This window comes from Narcine bancroftii, chromosome 4, assembly GCF_036971445.1.
Source record: "Narcine bancroftii isolate sNarBan1 chromosome 4, sNarBan1.hap1, whole genome shotgun sequence".
Lineage (NCBI taxonomy): Eukaryota > Metazoa > Chordata > Chondrichthyes > Torpediniformes > Narcinidae > Narcine > Narcine bancroftii.
In genome coordinates, this window is record NC_091472.1 from 285,342,551 (window position 1) to 285,368,169 (window position 25,619).

The window sequence follows — 25,619 nt, forward strand, 5'->3', positions numbered from 1 at the left end:
TGTGAGGTTCCCAGATGGCCATGAGGACACTGTGCCAATACGAGACCTGGCAAGGGCTGGAGACCCTGGGACTGCCTTGCCGGCTACTGACCACACTGCGGACCCGATCGTGCTGCATTAGTGCTCGACCCTGGAGTCTGAGCTGCCTGCCTTGCAGCTGGACGTCCATGCAGCAGCAGAGGACCCCCCAGCACAGTCTCTGCAGTGGATGCTCCCCTCTCCGGAGGAGTGCCATACGGACATGCCGGTTCTACGTTGGTCTGGCAGACAGAGGAGGCCATCCGTGCGACTCAACCGCGTCTGCTTCTCCCATCCCTTTGTAATAAGGGACTGTTGTTATTACTGTATTATTATTGTAATAGTTTTTGCTGTTATCCCCCTGGTTTTGCTGTCTGTTTTACGTGGGTTCCATTTTTTAAAAGAGTGGGGCAATGTAGTGATATGATTATGTATACTGGCTGGCCCGTCCTCCGGGTGTTCTCCTGCCTTGGCTCCTCCCTTAGTCCTGCCCATGTGACCCTGGGCCATAAAAGTTGAGTCCCTTCTCCTTACTGCTCATTCCTAGCCTTAGACCCGGGCCTGCAGTTTCTAGTACAATAAAGCCTATCGTTCCCCTCAGTCTTTGTCTGTGTCATTATTGGGGCTACTGATAGCGTCCAACATGAACATAATGAAATGACCATAAGTATTGGTGAAAGCAGGCCAATGGGATGGGAGTGGTCCTTTCACCATTATTCTTAATAACAGTTGATAGGTCAGTGTACGTGTCTATAATGAAATTTGTAAAATGGATATACAACCATAGACCATTGAACATTACCGCATAGAAACAGGCCCTTCAGCCCTTCTAGTCTGTGGCTATTATTTTGCCTAATCCCACTGACCTTCACCCAGTCCACATACCTCCCATCCATTCACTAGTTCAGCTGGCAGCTCATTCCATACTCCCATTACTCTCTGTGTGGAGAAATTCCCACTAATGTTTCTCCTAAACTCTCCCCTTTCACCCTTAATTCATGTCCTCTGGTTTGTATTTCATCTAACCTAAGTGGAAAAAAAGCTTACTTTCATTTACTCTATCTATACTCATCACAATTTTGGATGCCTCTATCAAATCTCCCCTCATTTTTCTATGCTGCAGGGAATAAAGTTTTAGCCTGTTTAACCTTTCCGTCTAACTCAGTTTCTCAAGTCCTGGCAACATCCTATTAAATCTTATCTGCACTCTTTCAATCTTATTGATATTTTTCCTGTTGTCAGATGACCATAATTGCACACAATATTCCAAATTTGGCCTCACCAATGTCATCTACAACTTTACCATAATATCCCAGGTCCTATGCTCAATATTTTGATTTATGAAGGCTAATGTGCCAAAAGGTACTCTTTATGACCCTTTCTACCTGTGAAGCCACTTTCATGGAAGTATGTATCTGCAAACTCAGAGACCTCTGTTCTCCTGCACTACCATTAAGCACATATGTCCTCTTTTGGTTTATCTTTCCAAAATACAACAGCTAACACTTCAACACCTATTCTATCCAAGGTTTTAATTATAAGAATGTGAACAAAGGAATTGAATGTCTTATCGAAATCAATAAATAACACCCTAATCTTAGTATGATTCCTTTTGGCCCCCTTCATTAAAATTTTTGAATGGCATTGTTTTCATTACAATGGAGGGTGGCCGTAAAAAATTGTTTTTGTTGAACATTTATGGTGATCACATTGGCCAATTATCCTGAGGATAAAAGGCCCAATGGGAATGGGCCCCCAATTATATATTCATATAAAAAGTAATGGCAACAGTTCATTCATTGTTAAAAATAAGCATTTTTCCAGTTCATTAAAATATATGGAGTCACAAAAGTTCAACCACATTTTTTCACCAATAATATTTTTATCTTCATGTTGCATTAGCCCAATGAAATTCATGTAATAATTCAATTTCTTCAGCAAATATAATCAAGGTTTTATAAATATATCCATTGCATTCACTATCTTCTAAATTCCATCAGATGTGCAGATGATGCTGTAGATAAAACAACATAATCTTGCTCTGATGCAAATGTTAAGTAAGCATCAATATGTATTTACAACGGAAGCAAATTGCATGCGAGATGAAGCAATTATTTGTAGTTCCTGAGCATAGAGATTAATGGCCATGATCACCTTGACAAACAAGGGCAAAGCTTCTCTTTGACATTTACTTTGGGACTAGTAAGAGATTTCAGTGAAGGCATCTTGAAGCATCGATGTCTCAGACTGTAAATATAGAATAAGCTCATTCGTAGACATCCTGGAGAAATATGGCAAGTGACTGAAAGCTCCCTCATCCTCTTTCTCTACTGTTTTTTCCTCACACTTGTACTGTCTACTTCTCCCAGTCATGCTGCAATCCATGGAGATTACCTTCTAATACCCCTGGGCATGACAGTAATTGATGTGTATAACACTCATATTAAAGTTCATCGGAACTTGAATATAATCCCTATGGATTCTAGTGATATTAAAACACTCTAGAAAGTGCCAGATATATGTATCAATGTGGTAATATCCTGCATAAACCATTTATTAACTCAATGGAAAGTTAGAGTTAGTGAGTTCTTACTGATACAGAATCCATGTTCATCCGTACCAGGTTTAGAAAATTTGTTTATTGTTGCATTAAGTTCTGAATGCAGCGTGTGTAATTATTCTGCCTATTCCCTTCTCCCTTCTCCCTTCTCTGGACCTTCATTGAACATAATATTAACATCCTCAATATTGGACTAGTGCATTACAAATACTTCTACTTACATCATCAAGCATCTTGGGGGGGGGGGAAACACCCATAAAACCAACCAAATTGCAAGATACAATATCACATTTTAAGCCTAATTTTTAACCATCGTTTTTCTGTTCTTATTACTTTAATAAATGCAAATGAAAATGGCAAAAAAAAATCCATCAGTAATAATAGCCAATGTTAAAATAACAAAATGGAAATCAAGAATAATAAAGATATTAGATATATACAGAAGCGAATAAAATTCAATCAATATGTACATCACATAATACTTGTATAAACAACTCCATAAATGCTTTAGGAGGCAATTCCCTGTGAGAAAAATATACCTTCCTTCCATGAGAAAAGGGAGTTCTTGGTTTAAAATAATTGTCTTCTCCCTATTTAAAGAACTATTCCTCAGGCAATAGTCTTGATTGACTGGACTTGTCAATCACCATAAACTCTGTGGACCCAGTGATGTACATGTTATGGTTGTTTAATAACTTCAGATCTGCCACAGTAAATGTCACAATCTTACCATTAAATGCTTAGTGCCAATGGGATCATAAACTGATATAGTAAAAGAATGTCTAGGGGAATAGATTAAAACAGTGTGATTATTGCATAACTGTTTAAAATTACAAACAACAATTTTGGAATGGAGGGACGAACATTTTGATATTTTGTGTATATAAAATTAAATAATTGTTTCCTTTCTCTTCTCAGTCTCACAGAATAGATCTGCAAGTCAAATCATGCCCCTGTCACAAATTATTAATGGTAGCTAATTTTGCCTCTGAGATTTGTTTTCTGTGTTTTAAGTACATAAGTACATGAACAGTACAACAAAATAACAGGATTATTACCAAAAAATAAATGCTTAGCCAATTTTAATTTATTCACCATTCTGACATCGATGCACCCAACACTTCATTCAGTTCAATTGTTTGGGAAATTATCTTGTCACTTTTGACTCCAGTATTCTATTTTGTGCTTGGCAATGGTTCTGTGCCAAAGAATATCTTGTCTTTAGTTATAAATCTTCTCCATATTAATTTGAATCTATGTCTCCCTTCAGCAATAATACTTCCATTTTCTGTTGTTTATTTTAAGTTCACATCTTAATGTGGCTTTCATATTAATGCCATGACATTTTCCTTAGGCATATCCTGACTATTAACTTCATTGCCTAATGGCCTGAATACACTTGAGATGGTCTGATCTCAGAAGCTAAGCAGGCTCAGAACTGGTCAGTACTCGGAGAGGAAACTGACGAGGAAGACCAGGTGCTGTAGGTTTCTGTGGAAGACGCTGGACAAAGTGGCGACTCTCTGTCTGCCTTATGGTAGGCAACGTTAAAGAATTTCATGTATGTTACATTCTAAATGTAGTATACATGACAATAATGGAACCTTTACCTTTCATTGCTCTCACCTGCACTGATTATAGCACCTCAATGTTTCCTTGTGACTAGACCCAGAACACTGTAATGACTTGGAGGGACAGAGCTTGGCCTGGATCTGATTTGGAGCAAAGTCAGCACTGCAGACACTAAAAATTTAAGGATCTATCTGCATAAAGGCTGTCTGCTCCAGTGCAGTAAATTGTATTCCCCTGGGTAAGTCTTATTTCTTAAGATCATAAGAAATAAGGGCAGTCATTAACCCCAGCAACAACATGTGGCCTCCTCCTTCAGAACCATAGGTAGTTGTCACATTCTCAAACTGTGTGAAAAAATACTGGTGTTTCACCAGCTGAAAATCAGTAAGATTTTCATTCTCCTTGGCTTTGGTTAGTATCTCCATACCATGGCCTGGAATCTCCCTGCTGCCATTTTCAGTTAACTTAGTAAACTGTGACATTTTGAGTTTTTGACCTCTATCTCAGTTTCTCACACCTCATCTATTAAGTCACCAAGATTATTCTATTTCCAGAAAAGTGGCTCTTTGGGTTATGCTTTACTTCTGGCAACTTGGTCTAACATAATCGTCACAAGACTCGACTCATCAAATACTTTTTAAAAGCTGAATCCTTGGACTGAAATTTCACAAGTTTCACTCATTTTAAGTCCACTTATGCCTTGCAGATAGAGGAATGCTTTGGGAAGTTAGGCAGTAGTTCATCCATCACAGGATATCCAAATACACAGGTCTTGTGTGGCTGGTATACCTTGGCTTCTGATTGATCTTCCTTCTTCTGCCCACCATCCCCAAAAATGTTGATGGATGACATTGTGCTTGCTAATAATGTTGTTGAACAAAAGTGGAGGAGATTGTTAGAAACAGAAGTACCTTTAAAGAAATTGCTCGAGACAAATATTGAGAACAAAGAACATTTATTACAACAACAATGCAAAGTTGGGTGCTTCCCCTTACCCTGAGAATACACACATACACTGGGGCTCACCCAACTTTTATACAGTAAATTTCAGTATCAGAATACCCTCCCCCTTACATTCTTCTGCCCCCTGGATGGGTTTGGCATAGGCAATCCTTCCTGCCTACGTGGAGTTTCAGTATACTTGGAGGACCAGGGTGTCTTCTCATGCCATTATTCCCATTGTCCTTATTCACAACCTTGCCCTTGTCCCCATTCACACCTTTCCGACTCTCAGGGCTACAGTCCCTTCATATGCAGGGTTCGTTAATCTTGTCTAGGGTTTACTAGTTAAATATGCATACTTGAAAAATCTGTGTATGGCTTACTAATTATATATGTATAACTTGCTAATACTGTCTAAGGTTTTCTAATTATTTATGCAAGCCTTGCTAATTCTATCTGGGGCTTGGCGACCCTTATCTCGTTCAGACTAACTCTACTTCTATTCTACTCACTGACAAAAGGCAAAGGAGGAAAAACCCAACACCCAACCCCAACCAACCAATTTTCCCCTGCAACCGCTGCAATCGTGTCTGCCTGTCCCGCATCGGACTTGTCAGCCACAAACGAGCCTGCAGCTGACGTGGACTTTTTACCCCCTCCATAAATCTTCGTCCGCGAAGCCAAGCCAAAGAAGAAGAAGAAGAAGACTTCTATTCTCAATTGTCTGTCCTTATCTCCTTCATTCAGTGAACTTGCTGCTTCTTTCTGAAGGGCTAGGAGATTCTTATCTTACTCAGACAGTGTCAGCTTCCTACCTTCTAATATCCATATCTCATGTTGGTTGTATTGGCTTCATTCATTTACTTATGTATCTATTTTATTTTCTTCATGTTCATATTGCAATATCAGTTTTTCTCATCTCTCACAAGATGGAGGCAAGATCCTTTACATCTATTGAAAATATATAAACGATCTCCTGTATGTACGTAAGGTATGGTTTTTTAATGTAAATTATTTTCAATTCAATTGTTTATTGTCAGGTGTGCAGAGAATCAATAAAACACTTCATCTTTACACAAGAAAGTCTGAGTAGATGCTGAGGTTGAATACAATGCATAAATGTGCTAGAGAAACTTAACAGGTCACGCAGCATCCATAGGAAGTAAAGGGCAACCAACGTTTTGGGTCTGCACCCTTCGGCAATATCAACTACATTTTCTGCAATATTTCTCAGTTCACTCTGGGTAATTTCCTCACATGAAGATTCTCCCAATCTCAGTACCGCAATTAAGAGGCTACTTGAGCATTATGTAAAACATAAAAATCTGCAGACACTGGGGTAGAAGTAAAAACACAAAGCTGGAGAAACTCAGCAGGTCACAAGCAGTGTCCTTTATATAGCAAAGGTATGGACACTGCTTGTGACCTGCTGAGTTTCTCCAGCTTTGTGGTTTTACTTGAGCATTATGTCTGTGCGAAAGCTTTGCTGGAGAATTCTTAAAATAATCACACAGCACCATTAGTTCCTTGCATGTTCCTACTGCTTTTAAAAAAAAAAGCTAATTAAATAACAAAGTATAATCACTAGGTGGAGCTAGTGAACTTGTTTAAATAAAAATCGTAACAAATCTGCATTTCATGTGAGTTATTTGATTTGAAGACTCTCTGAACAATCTCCAACCATCTGAGAATGGATTGTCAACAGGTGCAAAAACAAGTCTGAAATTGTCAATGCATCTGTTGAAAGTGCCCAATTCCACAATTCGTTGGGCTTCCATTTTAATCTCAGATGAAATTTACTGGTGAGATTATATTGTCTATTCAGCTAGTGAGCTATAAAATGTATTGACTGCAGTTCTGCCTACAACACCATAGTCCCAAACAAATTCATTCCAAAACTCTCTCTGCAGCTGGATCCTTGTGTAATGGAAGATTCTAACCTGTTTTTTAAAACTTCCAGGTCTGGGTTCTGCAAGGCTGAGAACCTGCTTGTGTTTTAGAATCAGCAGACATAAGCTAAATTCCACCAAAGGGCCAGAGATGCTGTTATCTGACGAAAGGACATCTGTGTACCAAGAACATTTAATCTTCCTGCTTGTTTTGGTCACAGACTGTCAGAGGCCTAGCCTTGACGCAAAATAAACCATTGTATTCAAAGTGATAAGCTGAAAATTATGTTATTCATTAATAGCCTAGCATGCTAGCTTGCTTGCTTATCTTTCTTGCTGTGCTGGGAATAGGTGCTTGGGTAAGCAGTTTTTGGGTAATATAAGTCATGGTCCCGCTGCTGAAGTTTGAGACTCTCCGAGAGGTGGCAACATCTCTCAGCAAGAAGAACTTCTAGAGTCCAGCCAACGTCCCGGTCAGGGGAGGTGGAGAAGCTGCTACCGGCGCTCTGACAACCTACTACAAGTGTGCAGTCGTTGCCTCGCTTCGGCAGTTGGGACCAGTCCAAGCATTAATAAGTATAGTTGGGAAGGGATTGCATATTGTAGTGTGAAATCAGCTTTTGAATTTGTAATAAACATTTGTATAATCTGAACTGCTTTCGGTGTGTGTGTCTATTTTCTTTCGGTAGTTCAAACACTGTGACCAATCTAAAACGAATAAAGTGAGAGGTACAAGTTTACCCAAGACACCTTGACTCTCTGACATGCAGCTTGCAAGCAGTCAGGATTGGTGACAACATCTTCTCCATAATAATCCTTAACATCGGTGACCCACGAGGCTGCATACCCAGCCCCTTACTCAACTCCCCATACGTGCATGACTCTGCGGCCAAACCCTGCTCCTACCTACAAGTTTCCAGATGACTCCACTGTTTTTTCAAACAACAATGGGGCAGAGAAAAGGAAAGAGATAGAGAGTGTGGTGGTATGGTGTCAGGACAACCACCTCTCTCTCAATGTACCTTCCACCATCTCAGGAAAGCTCCTGACATATGAAAGGACTCATCTAACCCCAGTATTGCTCCTCTCCCCCCCCCTCCCCTACCGCTTTCAGGGGGAAGAGCCACGTTGCATGAAAACATGGAGCTCCAGATTTAAGCACAGTTACTTTTCTGTGGCTATCAGACTTGTAAATGGACGCCTCACTGGCAAAGGATAATGCCCTTGCATAATTGTTTCTTTTCAATTCTACTTTTCTCTCTCGCCTGCACTGTCTTTGTACTTTATCTCAGAACTGAACTATTTGACTTTTTGTAACACTACCCCCTGCACTGCCTTCTTATTTATTTATTTGTTTATGTATTTGTTATTATGGCACAGCCAGCTGAATGAGCTGATTTGCCTGGTTAGCATGCAAGACATAGCTTTTTTTTACTGTATCTCATTAAAGCAACAATAACCAAATCAATTGCTGCAAAATATTAACCAACTGCAACAAAATCACTTGGTCTCCACATGCAGGCAGTGCCAGGTGAAACCTATGAGAGATGGTAAGGATGTTGAGGGGAGGGAAAGAAACGTTTCTTAATAATATAGTTACTGTTATAATTATAATCGTTACCTGCTTCTTGATGCTTCAATAACTCCCAAGAACATGAAGTAATGTACAGAAAAAAAAACCAGGCCATCATTCAGACAAAAGTGTCAGAAAAGGCCATGTCATGTCTAACAAGAAAGACTCCAATCACCTATTTTTGATATTTAATGGCATCACCATTGTGAATCATCATCATTAGGCCTCCCATTATTTGGGGGTAGGGTTGGGTTGGGGAAAGTGTGATGGGTAGTATCACTATGAACTACAAAAGCACTTGAACCAAACAGATAAATACTTCTGTTTCCAGTGCAGGTCAGAAGCTGGGTTCCTTGAATCAAGTGTTGCACTCAATGACCACACAAAGCTTTATCGCCATCTCATCCATCGAGCACTGCAGTGACAGCCTGCAAGTGCTTGCTGCTTCATAACACTTGACTCAATCCAAGACAAAGCAACCTGCTTGTTTGGCACTCCCCTCAAAATTCATTTCCTTCTACTTTATGTGTTATTCACTTCATTAACAATATGCTAGGCCCTTTTAGACTGCAAAGCCAGAATATCTCCATAGACATGACCCATCTTGGGACTCCGGCTTGCATGTTCACACTGAGCACAAAAAAGCTATGACATTGAAAGCTGGCTTCCCGAAGCAAAGGAGGCAGGATATTTATTGCATCAAAGTCAGCGTCGACTGTGACCTTTTACATACGATACGTGCCCAGAAGTGTCACTCCTGCGTACTCAAGATGAATTTGAATTTCCTGCACTTTCGTCGCAGGCTGAAGACGTCATCACGACACTATCTGCCTTTTCCACTTCTACCTGGCAAGATGGGTGCACCATCTTAGATTTGTCGCGGAGCACTACGCTCCACCGCTGGCAGTACCCCTCCTGGCGGATTGAAGACAGATGAGTTTGGACACCCCCTCCCCAAATCCACCTTTGATTTTTTTTCTCTGCTCAAAGGCAGAGAAAACAGTCTTTCAAGCTCTGTGTCAAAAGGCCTGTTGCAACTGCTCCAACACACAATCCTGTGACCTCTGCCACAAAGAGGAACAAGGGCAGCAGACACAGGAAGACTTCCCAAGTCTCACACCACTGGGGAAAATATCCCACCTATTCATCATCACCGGTCTAAATCATAGAACCAGCTCCCCAAGATGTAAGCAAGCATCAGAAGGCCTGCAGCCCTCAAGAAAGTACACGAGAACCCCTCAATAAGAACAAGGGCACCAGACAGCAACAGAACCCCCCTGAAGGTTCATCACAATTGTCTTAAGGGCAATGGGGGGGGGGGGGTCAATAATAATGACGGTCATTGCAAAATCATCTTCTGCTCATAGACTTTTTTTTAAATCCATGGTTCCCAATTTTAATTTCGACCTCTTAAAAACAAATTATTTTTGGGATGCTGAAATCTGATTGGCTACTTCATGACGTCACAGCTTGGAACACTTAAAAATTGTATCAGACTAGGTCACCCAGGTATAAGGTGTGCTCAACTCTTCTTAAAAAGAAACCCCAGGGCAGTGGCGAGGACTAGTTGCACCGTTGAAATGAACAAATGCAGAGCAGCTGAGGGTTTATTTCTGACCCTCCTCCTCACGGTGCTTTTTAAGAATTCTCCAGCAAAGCTTAAAAACACAAAGCTGGAGAAACTCAGCAGTGGGACTCAGGCAGTTGGGCTGAATGGGAGCGCCCTGGACTTGCAGTGTCCCCTGTGCTGTTCCTTGCTGGAACGCGTATTCATTCATTCGTCCCTTCTTTTGATTTCCAAGGGACTTTTTCCAACTTGTTGACAACAAATAAGTCGCTGACTCACAAGTTTCGCCCGTGCGTGAAAGCACGTCCTTCTTATGGAGCACCCGTGAGTTGACACGTTCATTGCACAGGGCTTCACTGAAACGAAACAATGAATTGCTTCAGGCTCAAGTGGAGGCGTTTCGAGCCGAGTCCCTGCCTCGCGTCCCCGAGGCTGCCGGACTCCGCCGAGTTGGTTCGGGAGGGTTTTTGCTCCACATTTCAGTCGCTTGTGCCTCCGGGCTTGGTCCATTGCCCTGGATCAAACCCCAGCCAGGCGGCATTGGAGCCTGAGGTTTCGCAACGAGTGGGGAACCGCCTGGTTTTTTCCCCCCCAGCCGAGTCAGCACAAAGGAGCCTTCACCGTGGCCCTTCCTCTCCAGAACGCAGCTCGTTCATCAGAAAGTCCGAGCCCGACTTGTGAGTGGTGAAACTTCGCCTCTCCGGCTCCGAGTTGTTTCCACGCTCAAAGCATGAAGGCTGCACTCCGGCTACAGGTAGACTCCGCTTCTTTCCAATGGGAAACGACGGCTCCAAGTCGGAATTAATTCCAACCTAGTGTGGTTTTAAATCAGTGTTTAGGTTGGTATTTGGCCGAAGCCCATTTCCTAACGGCGAGCTGGAAATTCCATGCAAGACAAATGGAGGGAAGGGTAGAAAAGTGGGCAGAAACGACACATGTTGTCTTTTAAACCACAGCATGTTTCTTTAGATGTTTGGAAGTGCTAATGGACTTTAAATCATAATAAAATCCGTTTGCTGTTCCAACTCCACGGCTTTTACCACTCAACCATGACGACGAGTTGGGGATATTTGCTTTCAAGAGGTGGTTTGAGCCAAAGTATTTTCACCTGTCTCAGCAGGGCTCTGACCCCACATATTGGACCTAATTCCTCCTCCTGACCTTTTGTACATTTCTTATCAATTTACTAATGTATAAAGTGTACAACTGCATCTCCCAAAAATGTCCTATAGGTGAGTTAATATTATTAGCAGATAGAGTCTCCTGCAATTTCTACTAAGAGGTTGGAGGTCAGAATGTAACTAATGTGTGGACAGTGATCTACAGGTTTTGCGTTGTACCCAATTTTTCGTTTCAGCTCCGAGTTCAATCCTGACCTTACCCAAAGTATAAATGAAACCCTGCCAGTGGAGAATTGGTGAAACTATCAATATGATCTTGAAGAGAGAGAATTCCTTCGTCTAGAAAATTGTTCTCGGCGATTCGGCATTTTTCTGCTGCATCTAGATTCTTACATTGAGCATGAATCATTAACCTCCCGGAGTTGTAACCTATTGTTACCATTAAAATGCCTGCCAATTTATAATTCACAGCTTAGAAAAATAAATAAGGAAGTAGATTTCCAAATCCTACATGGAGGAACATTTTTTTTAGGATTAGTGCCTCATGAATGATGTTTTGTATAATAGTTACTATTTTAATGTGGTAATCTCTATTGACTAGTTTCTAAATCTCAATCTCTATGTCAAATATTTCCATGAAGCACCTTTATTACTATATTTTCTGTTCAACGTATTATTTGTTCATAGTTACAAGTACTGGATTGTATTTATGACCTTAATTTTAAAAAAAATTCTGAATAATATTTGGAAAGAGCACAAGGAAATTACTCCTCAGGCAGGATCCATAATCTTATAATTCATTATTTTTGATTACTGATAATGTAGCAACTGTGACACAGTGTGAAATGAAGAATGAGAAAATGATCAGACTTAGTTGATTATTGCCTTTCAGCTTTATGCAAACTGGAAAAATAGTCATTTGCCGAACAAATGTTTGTTAATTTTTGCTTCATATGGAAAATAGCAATGTTTTGTTTGGGAGAGGACCAAATGAGATGTTTGTATAGAACAAAATTTCCTTTGTCTTTTTTTGCACATGATCAATAGAAGAAAATAAGTGCCTTTAGAACAAAATGTCATGCCATTAGGGAAACTGATTTATGATTGAATAATGTGTATCAAATGCTATTTTTAATTTCATGGTATTCTGGGGTTTTATCTTGGGCATTGATATGTGACTATTTTAATTCTATTTATACAATTTTGGTGGGGAAATCTTTGTGTCACTAACAAGGCCAGTGTTTCTTTCCCAAGCCTAATAGTACTGGAAAAAGGGATGGTGAATTGCTGCAGTACTTTTGCTGAAGGTATTATCACTGGGCTATTTGTCCATCCAGTTTTATTGTTTCTCGTAACAGTACAACCAAGTGGCTTGCTAGACTGTTTCCGAGGCCATTTAAGTGTCAACTAAATGGAATAGGTCGGAGATCAGCCAGATTGGTAGCAATTTTTCTCCCCTGAAGGATATTTATAAATCAGTTGGGTTTTTCACAGCATTCCAATTAATTTTTGTGGTTCTCATTACTAAAACAGTTATTTTCCCCAAATCCCAGGCAATTAATCTGAATTTAAATTCCTCAGATGCCATGGTGGGATTTAAACCAGGTCTCCTGATTGTTGTGAAACATGAATGTCTGCAGATACTGTGATTGTAGTAAAAACACAGAAATGTTGCAGGAACTCAGCAGGTCTCACAGCTTCCACAGAAAATAAAGATATATATTATCTTGAAGTGCTGAGGCCAAAAACATCAATTATATATCTTTACCTCTCCATCCATCTGACCATCCATCCATCCAACAATCCAGGCATCTGGATTATTGGTACAGAAATGTAAGTGCTCTTCCATTATCTCACCCACAACTATTTTCAAAACTAAGAACCCTTCTATTTTTGTATATTCTTAGTCTCTCATAGATTTAAAAATATACTTGGCAATGGTATGAAGGGCATGCAAGGTCAGAGCTGCTTTTACCTGTACTGAGGAAGTCATGATTTTTGGTAGCTTTGAGGGGAACGATTTTGGAATGTGACAAAGGTAGTCTTCACAGCAGCAGATTTTAAAATGTGGGGCTTGGCTTCACCAAGTAGATGAATCTGTAAAACCTGAGAAGGTGAGGGCCATTTCCCAGATAACGTACAGAAGTTTATCATGCTTAAAACATATAGACAAGTTTTTCAGTAATTATAAGTATACAAAAGACTGTATTATTAAAAAATGCATTTATTCTTAAGTTCCTGTTAATTAATGGGTAGTTTTAAAATCACAGTTAAAATGGTGTTGCTCTGGAAAGCAGGCAATAATTTTTTTTTAATTTTTTTATTTTTCACACCATAAACTACATTAACCATGATACATACTTTTTCCTTTTCAAATATATACAGTGCCATTTTCTCCCCCCCCTCCCTCCTCCCATCCCACCCTCCCTACCTCCCCCCTCCCATCGAAAGCAGGCAATAATTGATAGGCTTTTTATCTTTACGATTTATGAGGCTTGTTGAGGGAGGAAGGTAAATAAAAGTCAGCCATGCTTCCAACAGCTGTTAATGTTGTGCCTGATGCTTCACAATTTCTCTTTTGTTATGATCATTGATACAGATTTAACCTCGTAAAATGTTTGCTTTTCTATTTGACCATGAAGGATTTATTAATGTCGACACAGAACATCTGCTCTTCACAGTTTCTGCTTGATGTGGTACATTTAAAAAAAAAGCTTGGACTTGATAACTACTACAAAAGACTAGATTTGTTTTTGTCCCTCACATTTAACTCAAGCCTGTCCCATAAAAATTGAAACCCATCCCTATTTTTGTAAACCAAAAAAAAAATTTCTGTGCTTGGCACTTGTACCAGATTAAAAATGGTTTAAAGATGTCAAAAATATCTGCTGCAAAAGTCTGCTATGTGGTTTAGTTTTATTTTACGATAAACATTTTAAACAAAGAACAGTAGGCTCTGGTCTTAAACTATATTTACAAAATAAATTGATGATCGCTAAGAAGTCCTGTTTTGGACATAATATTGAAAAGTTCAAGCACCATCAGTGGCCTTGACTAATATATTCAAGAAGTTATGGATTTGTTTTTAGGTGGACTGGAAGTGAATCAGAAAATTGTGCATTGGGAGTCTATTTCTTGCACCAGATTGGCTAATTAATTGCTCATTTCTGCCTTTCCTTGCTTTTTCCCTTGCCTTTTATAAAAGTTTCAACCGCATATTTTAATTCTTTTGGAAAGGCATCATTGATTCTACTTGATGTGAATTGTTGTTACGCAAGAAAATCTATAGAAGCTGGGGTGTCCATACTTCCTGTGGATCTGCATGAGTTTCTCCAGCACTTTTGTTTATTGTACATGATGTGAATTGTGCTGGTAAAAGTTTGTTCGAGTTTAAGAACTGTTAGCGGTCACGACGAGAGGAGGGTTTCTATTGATGCAGAAGAGGGTTAGCAATGACAAGCAATGTGACGTGGGAGAAAATGTCATGAAAAATCAGAGCTAGAATATGAAGTACGGGTTCTTCTGAACTGGCTGCGGTGTGGGGAAAAAAGATGCCCCTCAAATCAAAAAGGAAAAATGTCTTCATGCACAGGGTAGCAGGTATAGTGTATGGAATTGTGCTGGCTCAGGAAATGGTAGAAATAGAGAGAATTGTTATTTGAACAGATGCTGGATAGCATGCGTTGCGAGGAATGAGGGCCGAATGCAGGCAAGTGGCATTATCTTGGAGAGTGTGGACAAGTTGAGCTGAAGGGCTTGTTTCCTTGACATTCAACTCTGTCTCTGATCTTGAGTGCATAAAACAATTGCTTGATTAGAGGAGCTTCAGGTAAATACAACCTTTTATTTGCAGCAGTGGGTCTTCAACTGAACCCCAAGCAGGTAACAAACACAACAGGATACAAGCATCTGGTGGTCTTTAAGTATAGCAGGGAACTTCCAGTTTGGTCAACAGACCTATGCAATACCTTTTAAACAGAAAGTGAACATTGGTAGATTTATACTGGATGTGTATATTTAATATATTAAAAATATTAAATATGATATAAAAACAAAAACAGTATGAATAGGCCAATCCATCCCTTGAGCCAGCTCTGCCATTCAATAATTCATGGCTGATCTATCTTAACTCTATTTTCTTGCCCTATCCACATATCCATTGTTTCCTTGAATATCCAGAAATCTAAATGCATTCCAAACAGAGATCAGTAATGACCATGTCTTCACGTCTCTCTGGGGGTTGGAGAATTTCAAAGACTCACCACCTTTTGAGTGAAGAAAATACTCCTCACTTCATTGGCTTAAATGGCCTATCCATATTTTAACTTTTTTTTTAAATTTAGAGATACTGCACTGTAACAGGCCCTCTCTGAGCACAAACTTGTGCTGTCCAAATACACCAAATTGATCCTTAGTTTTGGATTCTCAGCAAGGGGAACTATCTTCCCTATATCTTGCCTGTTGAGCTCTTTCCCATGGCAAAATGAAGACAGCACCATTCTTCCAATTTGCCCTGCCAGAAAAAGGTATATCCATTGTCTAAATCTGCATTGACCATCTCCTATCCAGTGTCACTATGAAAACAATGGCAACATATTCTGAGTTCCTGGATTACGATAGTGGAGCATCATTTAAGCCTGTCCCTTTGGGACTATACATGAGGTCCTGACAACCAAGGTTCCCATTTTCATATTGACGAGTGGAAATTGCCTTGTTTAAAATTGGACAGGTAATAATTGATAGGCTTTTTAAACACAGTCATGATTGGCTCTTGAATGGAGCCACGGTGTTGATAAAAACACTGATAATCAAATTTAGTGAAGCAGTAATGTTTCTGCTAGAATTAGTCAACAAACATCTTTGCAGTACATGAGATACCATGTGGACTTGATCCAGTGGGAAGGGGCCTAGGTTGACTGGTGGCATGGTTAGTGGATTTCAACTCCAGTTATCTGGGTTTGAATTCGGCATTGTAAGGAGTTTGTCCATTGTGTCTGTGTGGGTTTCTTCCGGGCACTCCGGTTTCTTCCTACCTTTCAAAAAAAGCACATATGGGATTGCAAGTTAATTTGGGTATTTGGACAGCACAGGCTCAGGGGTCAGAACAGCCTGTTACCATGCTGGATGTCTTTTTCAAAAAAACTGGTGTCCAAGTTGTACTGCATAGATGATTAATGGCCAGGTGCACATAGGTAACCCTTTTTCCAATCAAAATACTCATCAAAGATTGGATATTGAGTTAAAAACTTGGAGAAAAACAAAAGAAGTCAAACACAAATATCTGCAGACACCATGATTGAAGTAAAACACAAGGCTGGAGAAACTCAGCGGGTCAATCAGCGTTCTTTATATCATAAAGATACACAAACAATGTTTCAGGCTTGATGCCTTCATCAAGGTATGGAGAAAGTGACGAGTGAAAGAGGCAATAGCAAAGAAAAACCTTAAGCTTGATTTCTTCAGTTAACGTGTTTTGGATGAAGATTCAGAACAAATGTGTTTAGTAATCTAACAGTAATGTGAATTTTTATTTACCAACAATGAGTTGCAGTAACTTTACAACCATTAGTTACATTTCTGAATGATGTTCAAACAGGCCAATTAATTTTCAGTTGTTCTAATTGCTTTTTGATGTCAGAAAATCATGTCCATTTAAGAATCTTATTTTTCTTACACAAACACCAACATTAATATGGGCCTTAATTCAATTGAGTAAATCTCACTCCACTTTTTAAGATTTGATATGGAAATGGTTATGGTTAGAAGGTTAAACCCTGTAATTTTGTCTAATTAAAATTCTTGGCACAAAGGGATTATTTTTATGCATTCAATACTGAAACGTTAAACACAGTCATGATTGGCTCTTGAATGGAGCCACGGTGTTGATAAAAAACACTGATAATCAAATTTAGTGAAGCAGTAATGTTTCTGCTAGAATTAGTCAACAAACATCTTTGCAGTTTTAATGTTGCCACCAAAAAGGATCAAGTACTCTTAGACTTAGTAAATCTAATGCCTGCTTCAGTGTTCATAAGTTAATGTTTAACATCATATCTCTTTTAGATAATGCTAGACAATTGCCTATTTCTCAACCAGGTACACAAATTGAAATGAACTGAGCTGATAAAAGGGCTCTGTTCCATCTAGCTGTTGCATTTTTCTCTGAAACTAGTGCAGGCTTTAGAGTGCTTGGAAGCTGCAGACAAGGAGGGGTACTTTGGGTGTCAAAAGACTTGAAGTCCACTTACTGTTTGGATTTGTATCTTGCAGACAAATGGTGGAAATGACAAGCACACACCAACAAAGGTGAAGATGTTTTGTAAACAAAATGAATACTTGCTTAAGGTAAGTTATTTTATAAATCCTGAAACTGTTTAAAAAGTTTTAAAAAGCAATTAAACTTTGGATTCATCTTGCAATTTCCCACTTTCAATTGTTGATGAATTACTGATTGGTTTTAACATTTTTTTAAATGTTAATGAATCATTACCATAAAATACAAGGTTGAGTGAGCTAGGGCTTTTCCCTTTGAAGCAATGGAGGATGCGAGTGGGGTTGGCACAGGTTGGGGGGCGGGGCATTCGTGGGCATTGCCCCTCCAAGAGGTGTTATGACCCACATTCTAGCATCTAGCGTCACAGCGAGATCAATGATCCCCCATGCAGCTGGAATTGCTGTGCCAGCACGAGGGAAATGTGCAGGCCTGTCACCCGCAATGCATCACAGCAAGGTTGACGAGACAAAGCAGGAGACATCCCCTGGGGGGGGGGGGGAATTATGGGTGAGGAGCATGGGGTGAGAAGGGTCTGTGCAGTGGTCCGCAGCATCGCATCCATCCTGCGGGGCCGAGGGCCTGTGGAACCTGCCCCAGTCTTCACGCTGATGGAGGCTGTTCCCCTGTGCTACCTGTCAGGGAGGTGCACTGAGGAGGTTCATGGTAGGCGGCTGATAGCTCTGTATTTTTACTTTATTTTTGCATATGTGTGCAGTGCGCTGTGTGTGCCTATGTGTATGTGTGGGTCTGTGCACCGTGGTATAAGAAATGCTGTTATGCCTGGCTCTATATGTACAGACAGATGATAATGAACTGAATGAATTGCAGTGTAGAGAAAGTCTTGCTTCTATGACTGTTTATCGCAGTCTACCACACAATGCTAAGCGTGCAATGCTGAGCGTACACCTCAAACATCACTGGGACTCTGTGAATGCTCGAGAGCTCCTGAAGGAGACCATGGCACATGCTCTGAGACCAGATACTGATGCCAGAGGGAGATCACAGGCATGCGCAGGGCATCACCACCCAACCCCCCCCCCCCACCTGAAAGTATTTTCGGAGGTCAGATTGTGCCCCTTGTGGTTAATGCCCCCTCTTAAGACTTGCTCTGGCGCCAACCCTGGACGTGAGGCAACTTAATAAAGGTATACAAGATTGAGGGGCATAGAAAAAATGGACAGCCAGGGTAAAAAAAATAGCGATACTAGAGAACATCTGTTTGAGGTGAATGGAGGAAGATTTAGGGGTGATGTCAGAGGCAGTATTTTTATACAGATGCCTGGAATGCACTGCTGGAGATGGTGGTGAAAGAGGCTGATACAAAAGGGACATTTAAAAGACAGTTGTATAGCACAGGAATGTAAGACAAATGGGCGGTGAGGAAGGAGTGGATTAACTTGATTGTGTGGTCGGTTGATATAGGTCAGCACAACATTGTGGGCCGAAGGGCCTGTAGTATTCTGTAATGTTCTGTGTTCTCATTGTGTCTCATACAAAGAAAGGGAAACTACTTTTGGTATAATTTTCAAGATTTTGCTTTGTAGAATAATTGGAAAATTTTAATGATTTGCTTGTGCCACCTACTGGAAGAACCAGTTTAAGAGAAACTCAATTCGTCAGTTTGCTGCAATAAATAACTCATTGTGTGTTCTATTCCCCTCCTCCCAAAGACAGTTACAGCTCAATCCAAAGATTATGTATTTTGAAAATAACTAGGTTATGACAAAAATAGTTTAAAGCAGACTCTTTCCACCAGTTGCACATAACAATGCTTTTCCATTATAGACTTGCTCAGATATTGCAACAAAAAAATATAAAAATCAAAATATAAATAATTTTAGAAATATTGAAACCAAAAATGCTGGAAACAGAATCAGTAAGTTGGCCAGCAAGAGAAATGTTTTCAGCATTATCTGTTTTTTATTAGTTACAAATATTCTTGTCTCTTTCTGAAATTACTTTGCAAAACACAATTGCACAAAAGAGTTCATGAGTAAAGTAATGCATTTTAATATCCAATAGGGATAAAAAATTAAATGTCATGTTCGTGTGATGTCTGTCATTGAATAAAACTCCATGGGTTCAGTGTAGACTTGCTTGTGTCGTGCATTCTGTGGATTTAATTTGTTTAATTTCCCAACACAGTTTGTGAATAATGGTCAGGATATTTAATGGGGTGGGTATTTCCAAAAATCATAGCTTCTGACATTGTTGCGTTTTAACTCCAGGGCATGCAAGCCTTTCTTTTTTAAAAAAAACTGAAAATGCTCTCAGCGGCTCAGGTGTCGGCTGTGGGGAGAGAAACCGAGTTATTGATTCATGAGAGCCAAGTGAAGTTAACAATCAAAAATGGTTTTAGTTGTAGAGAAGAGGGAGTCTTGGAGAAAATAATGATGCCTTATTAACTGGAGAATACAGTGGCAGAATCAACAGGCCTGTAATGGGTCTGCTTTTAGATATGCTTTGTGATAGAGACAGAGTAGATGAGGCGATGTGGTTGGAGTTTCTTAATTATTAACCAGTAGAACCAATATCATTCCTAAACTAACAAGCTAATTACAAACCATGTGAAATAGTCCTGTGGGTATTATTGCTTGTTAATGAGTTTTTATGGTTTAAATAACACTCTCACAAGAAAGCTATCATTACATCATCCTTAAAACAATTTAATTAGTTCCATCTTAATGGCTAAATTACCAATCAGAGCAATCTTTTACATAAAAATATTAATACTGGGTTTAAAATTCATAAGGTACAGTGGTTATTTGTGTAAGTTATCCTGACCAATGAGGAATACCAATCATCCGAATTATTACTGAAACCAGAGAACATTTCATGGTTTTTCCACCTTTTTCTGTTTCAATGTTAACTTTTCCAAGTACAGGTGCCTAACCTTTTATCTGGGATCGTCGGGACCAGACACCTGCCGTTGTCCAGAATCTTCTGGATTTTGGAATCATTTTAAAATGACGGTCCCTTTAAGCAAATGTAAAGTTTCAAAATTGCACAAAACAAGGGGCGTGGGGTGTTAAATGAATTTAGATAAATAAAGACCATAATATCACTACCATGCTTTTTTAAAAATTTTAAGTAAAATCTCAAAATAAAACCGGCTCAGACAGCTATTGGCAGAGGGGTTCCAGCTGCATGGGGAATGCATTACGAAGATGGTCGTTGCTCCGCAATGAGCTGTCATCAGCTGCTGCCGTGAGTGAACTCTGGGATCGGCAGCACTGCACAATTGTTGGTGCGTCAGGAGTTAGATGGGGGGTGGTGACCGATGGAAGGGCGTGGGATGACTGACGGATGGGCGGGGGGGTGACCAATAAATGGGGGGAGGTGGCGGGACGTGGGGGGGGGGGAGGAGGAGTGAGGCAGTCGGGCATTTTCATTACCGTAAAAAGTGCCAGTTTTTGGAAGTTGCTGGTATTCGGAATCCTGGATAAAAGGTTAAGCACCTTTTAGGGCTGTTCTCCTGCAGATCTCCTGCAAATTGTACATTTTCAATTATACAAAATGTTTGGGATCACACGTTTTTAGGTTAACCAGATTTTTCAGAAATTTTTGAGAAATTACTTTAAGCAGGTCCAGTAGCATTAAATAATGTTTAATTCTTACTTTAAAAAAACCCGTGATCTCACCCTTTGTCTGGTGCCCGCACGCCTCAATTTCAAGTTGAGTCATCATTGAATTTCTGAACTTGGAGATGCCTTTCAAGAACTGAGCCTTGAGATGTAGTGGTTTATATTTGCGTATATTTAAAGTTCAGGTTAGATAATTGTATATAAATTTAGTTAATTTTAGATAAATTGGTTAAATTAGATTAGGTGTTATATAATTGTATTTTAATAATTAGAAATATTACTTCAAATATAACACCTGGCATAATCTTTATCGCTGCTAATGTGTACGTAAAAAGATAAATGGATCAATGCACAAATATCAACAGTGGATATTTTCATTCTTTGAAATTCCTTACTTCCACTTTTTAGTGTGATCTGGGTGACACTGCAATATCTTTGTGCACCAGCATACATATTTTGAGCTGTAGTTGCATCCACTGTACACTGTGCAACATGATAGAAGAACATAGGTTTTATGGCACTCACGCCCCCTCGGTTAGCTCAGTGGTTTTTAATGTCGTGAAGAGAAAATTTGTTTTTTTTTTAAACGTAGATCTTGTGTGATTTTTCTGTTCTGAGGTGTCTCCCTACCTTCTGGCAGTGGCCGTTCACACGGGATGACAAAAACGACAAATATCCTATCTTGTCTGCGAGTTTTGACACAATACTGGAAGTTTAGACGGAGGTGATCCATGAAAATATCTAGTGATTGAGGAGGTAAAACTGGGCTCTCCCCATGATGTGTGGGGTTTCTCTAGGTGCTCTGGTTTCCTCCCACCCTCCAAACTGTACAGGGTTGTATGTTAATGGGGCACTATTGGACAGCATGGGTTTAAGTGGCCAGAATCAGCTTCTACCATGTTGTGAATAAGTAAAAGTAAATACACAGTTCAGGTTCTGGGAATATTAACCCTTCCCCTCCCCAATAAATGTTAACAGATAAGAACCCAGGCCAGGATAAGCTATTATTAGGCTATTTTTGTAGTTTTTTTTCTCCCATACTCCAGCATTATACCTCAGGTATGACCTTCTCCAATCAGAGAAGTCAAGGACAAGAGGAATTGCAGAATGCTTTTTTTTTAAAGCTAGTAATATTATCTAGAGTCTTGATTACTGTTTCCAGATTGGCCATCTGGTGGCTAATCCATCCTCTTGCCCATGTAGTAAATAGGTGTCTGAAATGTATAAAGTTTGACTCTTCTACACTAAAATTCTTCATCCAAACTTGCACAAAATAAGCTTATTATTCCTTACATAATGGTTGATTTAGGAAACCTGCATGGCCAAAAGCTCAGCTTTTTTCATTCAGATTATTTACCATGCACATGCATTATTTAAGTCCTTTACTTTTTAAAGATCATGGTGTCTTTTATTTGTACTGTTGTTTAAAGAATGAATTACTGCCATACAGTCTATTTAAAAATTTCTAAGTACCTGAAAATAAAGCTCTGTATTGAAAGGAATAAGAACCCTATTTTCTTTATGAAAGTTTAAAAAAAAGAAATAATTGAATATAAATTCTGAAAATGTCCTTTACTAACATGTATATTTCAATGTAGGTTCAAGGTCTGCTGTGCAGGAGGCCTGGAAGATCAATGCTGGATGTATTCATCAGGAGTCTTGTCATTCTCTGCACAGGGATAGCAATTGCTCTATCCTCCATTTCTGTATGCTGTGGTCACTGGCTCTTTGTGAACGAGAAGGTATTTGGACTCTGGCATTTCTGCACTTTAGAGCTTGATCACAAGGCTCAATGTACAACTGAAATCAGTGCGGCAGAGGTTGATGGTTTATATACTGGCCTGGTTTTCACAAGGATCACCACCACTCTTGCTGTGGTATTAGCATTGTTTGGACTGGAGATGTTAATTACTTCTCAGCTTTGTCAAGATACCTATGCCAGGCGTAAGTGGGCATTTGGTTCTGGACTCATTTTATTATCTTTCTCCATGACGTCTATTGGAATGTTGACCTTTGTCATTCTGCTGTGGAACTTTATTACATTTACAGGCTTCAGTGTAGCTTTCTGGTCCGAATTCATTGCCACTTTCCTTTTTTTCCTCAGTAGTATTAGTGGTCTTCAAATGTACAGCATGACATCCTCAGTTAAAGATAGGCATACAGATGTATAATTTTCCTAATTTCTTCTGTTTATAAAAAGTGCTTCTGTAAATGTATAACACAAATATTCTGTTTATTTGATGATCTGTGAAATCGTAAAACCTCATCAATTTCCTTTTTTTTACTTGTTTTGTAAAGTGGAGTTCTATGTTTCTATCTTTCTATTCAAGAAGAAATTGATAATTTGATGCCAAAATCAGCCAAAAAAAACCTAATTTCTTGTTGAGATGTGTGGGGATGCTCATTTGTTAAGTCAAGATTGCTTTTTTAAAAACTTATTGCACCCAAGTGGGTTGACATCATTCAACTTTGCAATAGGGCTGGGCAATTGCAGAGAAAGTATAATTATCTTAATATTGAAATAACACTTTGAAAATTCTTGTTACTTCCTTGCCTAAAGAAAATGATTTTTTTTTGCAGGTTTTGGCTTCAAAAAGCAAATAGCCACATGGTTCATTTGAAAACTAGTGTCCTTGATTAATTAATAATAGCCCTATAGTTTACTACATTGTGGTTTTCACCTTCATGGGATTTGGATTTGAATCCATCATAGACTTGCTGGATGAAAAATTTCTCCTCTGTCTGCAGGAGCTCTGTGTAAAACTAATGTGGAAATTTTAAACCAATCCTTTTGGGGATAGGTTTACAATATAAAATGTCCACTAATTGACATTAAATTGACTGAATCAATGAAAATTTTTGGAAATAACTTGTGGCAGGGGGAATTAGGAGAATGGATACTGATGCAGTACAGGTGCTGCTCTGAAATTATTTTGAGGGACGTTGTTGGGGTAGAACAGATTTCTTTTTGCTCTGAATCTCATGAAATTATATTTGACACCTAAGGTTTAATGCTGATACTGAACAGAGTCATTTTATTATTCTCTGCTGGCAATGCAATTCTTCATAGTTCGACATTGAAGAAATCATCCCATATGATACCAATATTGGGGTCAACAGCTTGCACTTTATTGTTCTGATGAGATCATGCCAAGTGGCATCCTGCCAACTGCATAGCACCACCATAATGATGCTCATTTTGCAAAAAAAAAATCATTTAAGGGAATATGCAGAATAACAAAACTGAAGCATTGAGTTCAATGCAATTAGTTGAATAATGTAGTTTGAAATAATTTTTAAACAAGATTTCTAACTATAAACTAAACATTTAATTGCACAGTAAAGTATTTTGTATTCACACATTCTTCTGGATGGTCTTGATTTGATCACACATTTCAGAATTAATGATATACAATATGAAGGAATGTTTATGCAATGGTTAATATGGGGAGAAATAGATTTTCTATACAATAACCTGGTTACCTTATGTACAGTGATACGAAACTAAACCAATTCATGGAAAACACCCACCATATCAAATTTGTTTTGCACAATGGTTTTCAAAAGCAATTTATAACATTCAACATTTTTTAACAATAAAGCTGTGGGAAAGTATTATATCTTCATGAACCTATTATATAATATGGATTTATAAAGTTTTTAATTTGAATACAGTATGATTAGCATAACTTTTAGAGTGCTACTGACCCAGTTTGAACCTGGCACTGTCTAAGGAGTTTGTTTTCCCTGTGTCCACCTGGATTTTATCCAGGTGCCCCAGTTTCTCCCATGTATGGGGACGTGGGGTTAGAGGGTTAATTGGTCACATGAATGTATTTAGATACCACAGTCTCATGGAACAAAAGGGCTTGTTACCATGCTATATCTTTAAATTAAAAAAAAATTATGCCTTGTGTTATTCATTTCACAGAGAAGTGCCTGAGCAAGGCCAATCCAATGTATGAGTGCTTTGCAGAATTTTTTTTAATCACCAATGTAGATTAAAATTAACAATTGTTGTTCAAATGAAATATAAGATAAACTGCCTGAATCTCACCCATTTTGGATTAATGGTTATCTGTACTAAATTAAGTTGTTTATCTTGATAAACCTGTTTTTGATTGCACCATTTTGTGAATGATTTATAACAATTAAGCTCTAAATCCGCATTGGTGTGATCACTTTTTTCTCTCTGAATTACACATTTGTTATAAAATATTTTCTCAATACAGATTATTAAAAATATTGCTGTATGTTTTCAGGTACTGTTGCATTTCAGGCTGATAATGCCAAAATAAACAAGGATTTCAATTGTTATTAAGTATTATTAATTTTGAATATGATCATTTGCCAGTACTGTAAAGAGATCACTAAAGTCTCGGTTGTTTAATTGTGTTAGTTGACATGCAAATTAAAAGTTCTTTCCAATTTCATGAAGCATTACTGTGCACTCCCTTCTCAAACTGAAGGATATAAACTTAGGGGTTACTTTGACTGAAGATCAGTTAGCGGATTCCAT

General features: G+C 39.0%; 1 protein-coding gene across 1 annotated transcript; it reads left to right on the forward strand.

The window, feature by feature from the left end:
- Positions 1–10,473: 10,473 nt before the first annotated feature.
- On the forward strand, positions 10,474–25,403 carry tmem37 (transmembrane protein 37). The gene is made up of 3 exons (XM_069930520.1): positions 10,474–10,875; positions 17,513–17,587; positions 22,699–25,403. The coding sequence occupies exons 1-3, from the start codon at positions 10,852–10,854 to the stop codon at positions 23,269–23,271; spliced, it is 672 nt and encodes a 223-aa protein (XP_069786621.1). The 5' UTR covers positions 10,474–10,851; the 3' UTR covers positions 23,272–25,403.
- The last annotated feature ends 216 nt before the right edge of the window (positions 25,404–25,619 follow it).

Coding starts and splice junctions, on each gene's coding strand:
- tmem37 (XM_069930520.1), top strand. CDS start 10,852: ATGAAGGCTGCACTCCGGCTACAG. Junction 10,876..17,512: donor AGGCTGCACTCCGGCTACAG/GTAGACTCCGCT, acceptor TGTATCTTGCAG/ACAAATGGTGGAAATGACAA. Junction 17,588..22,698: donor AAAATGAATACTTGCTTAAG/GTAAGTTATTTT, acceptor ATTTCAATGTAG/GTTCAAGGTCTGCTGTGCAG.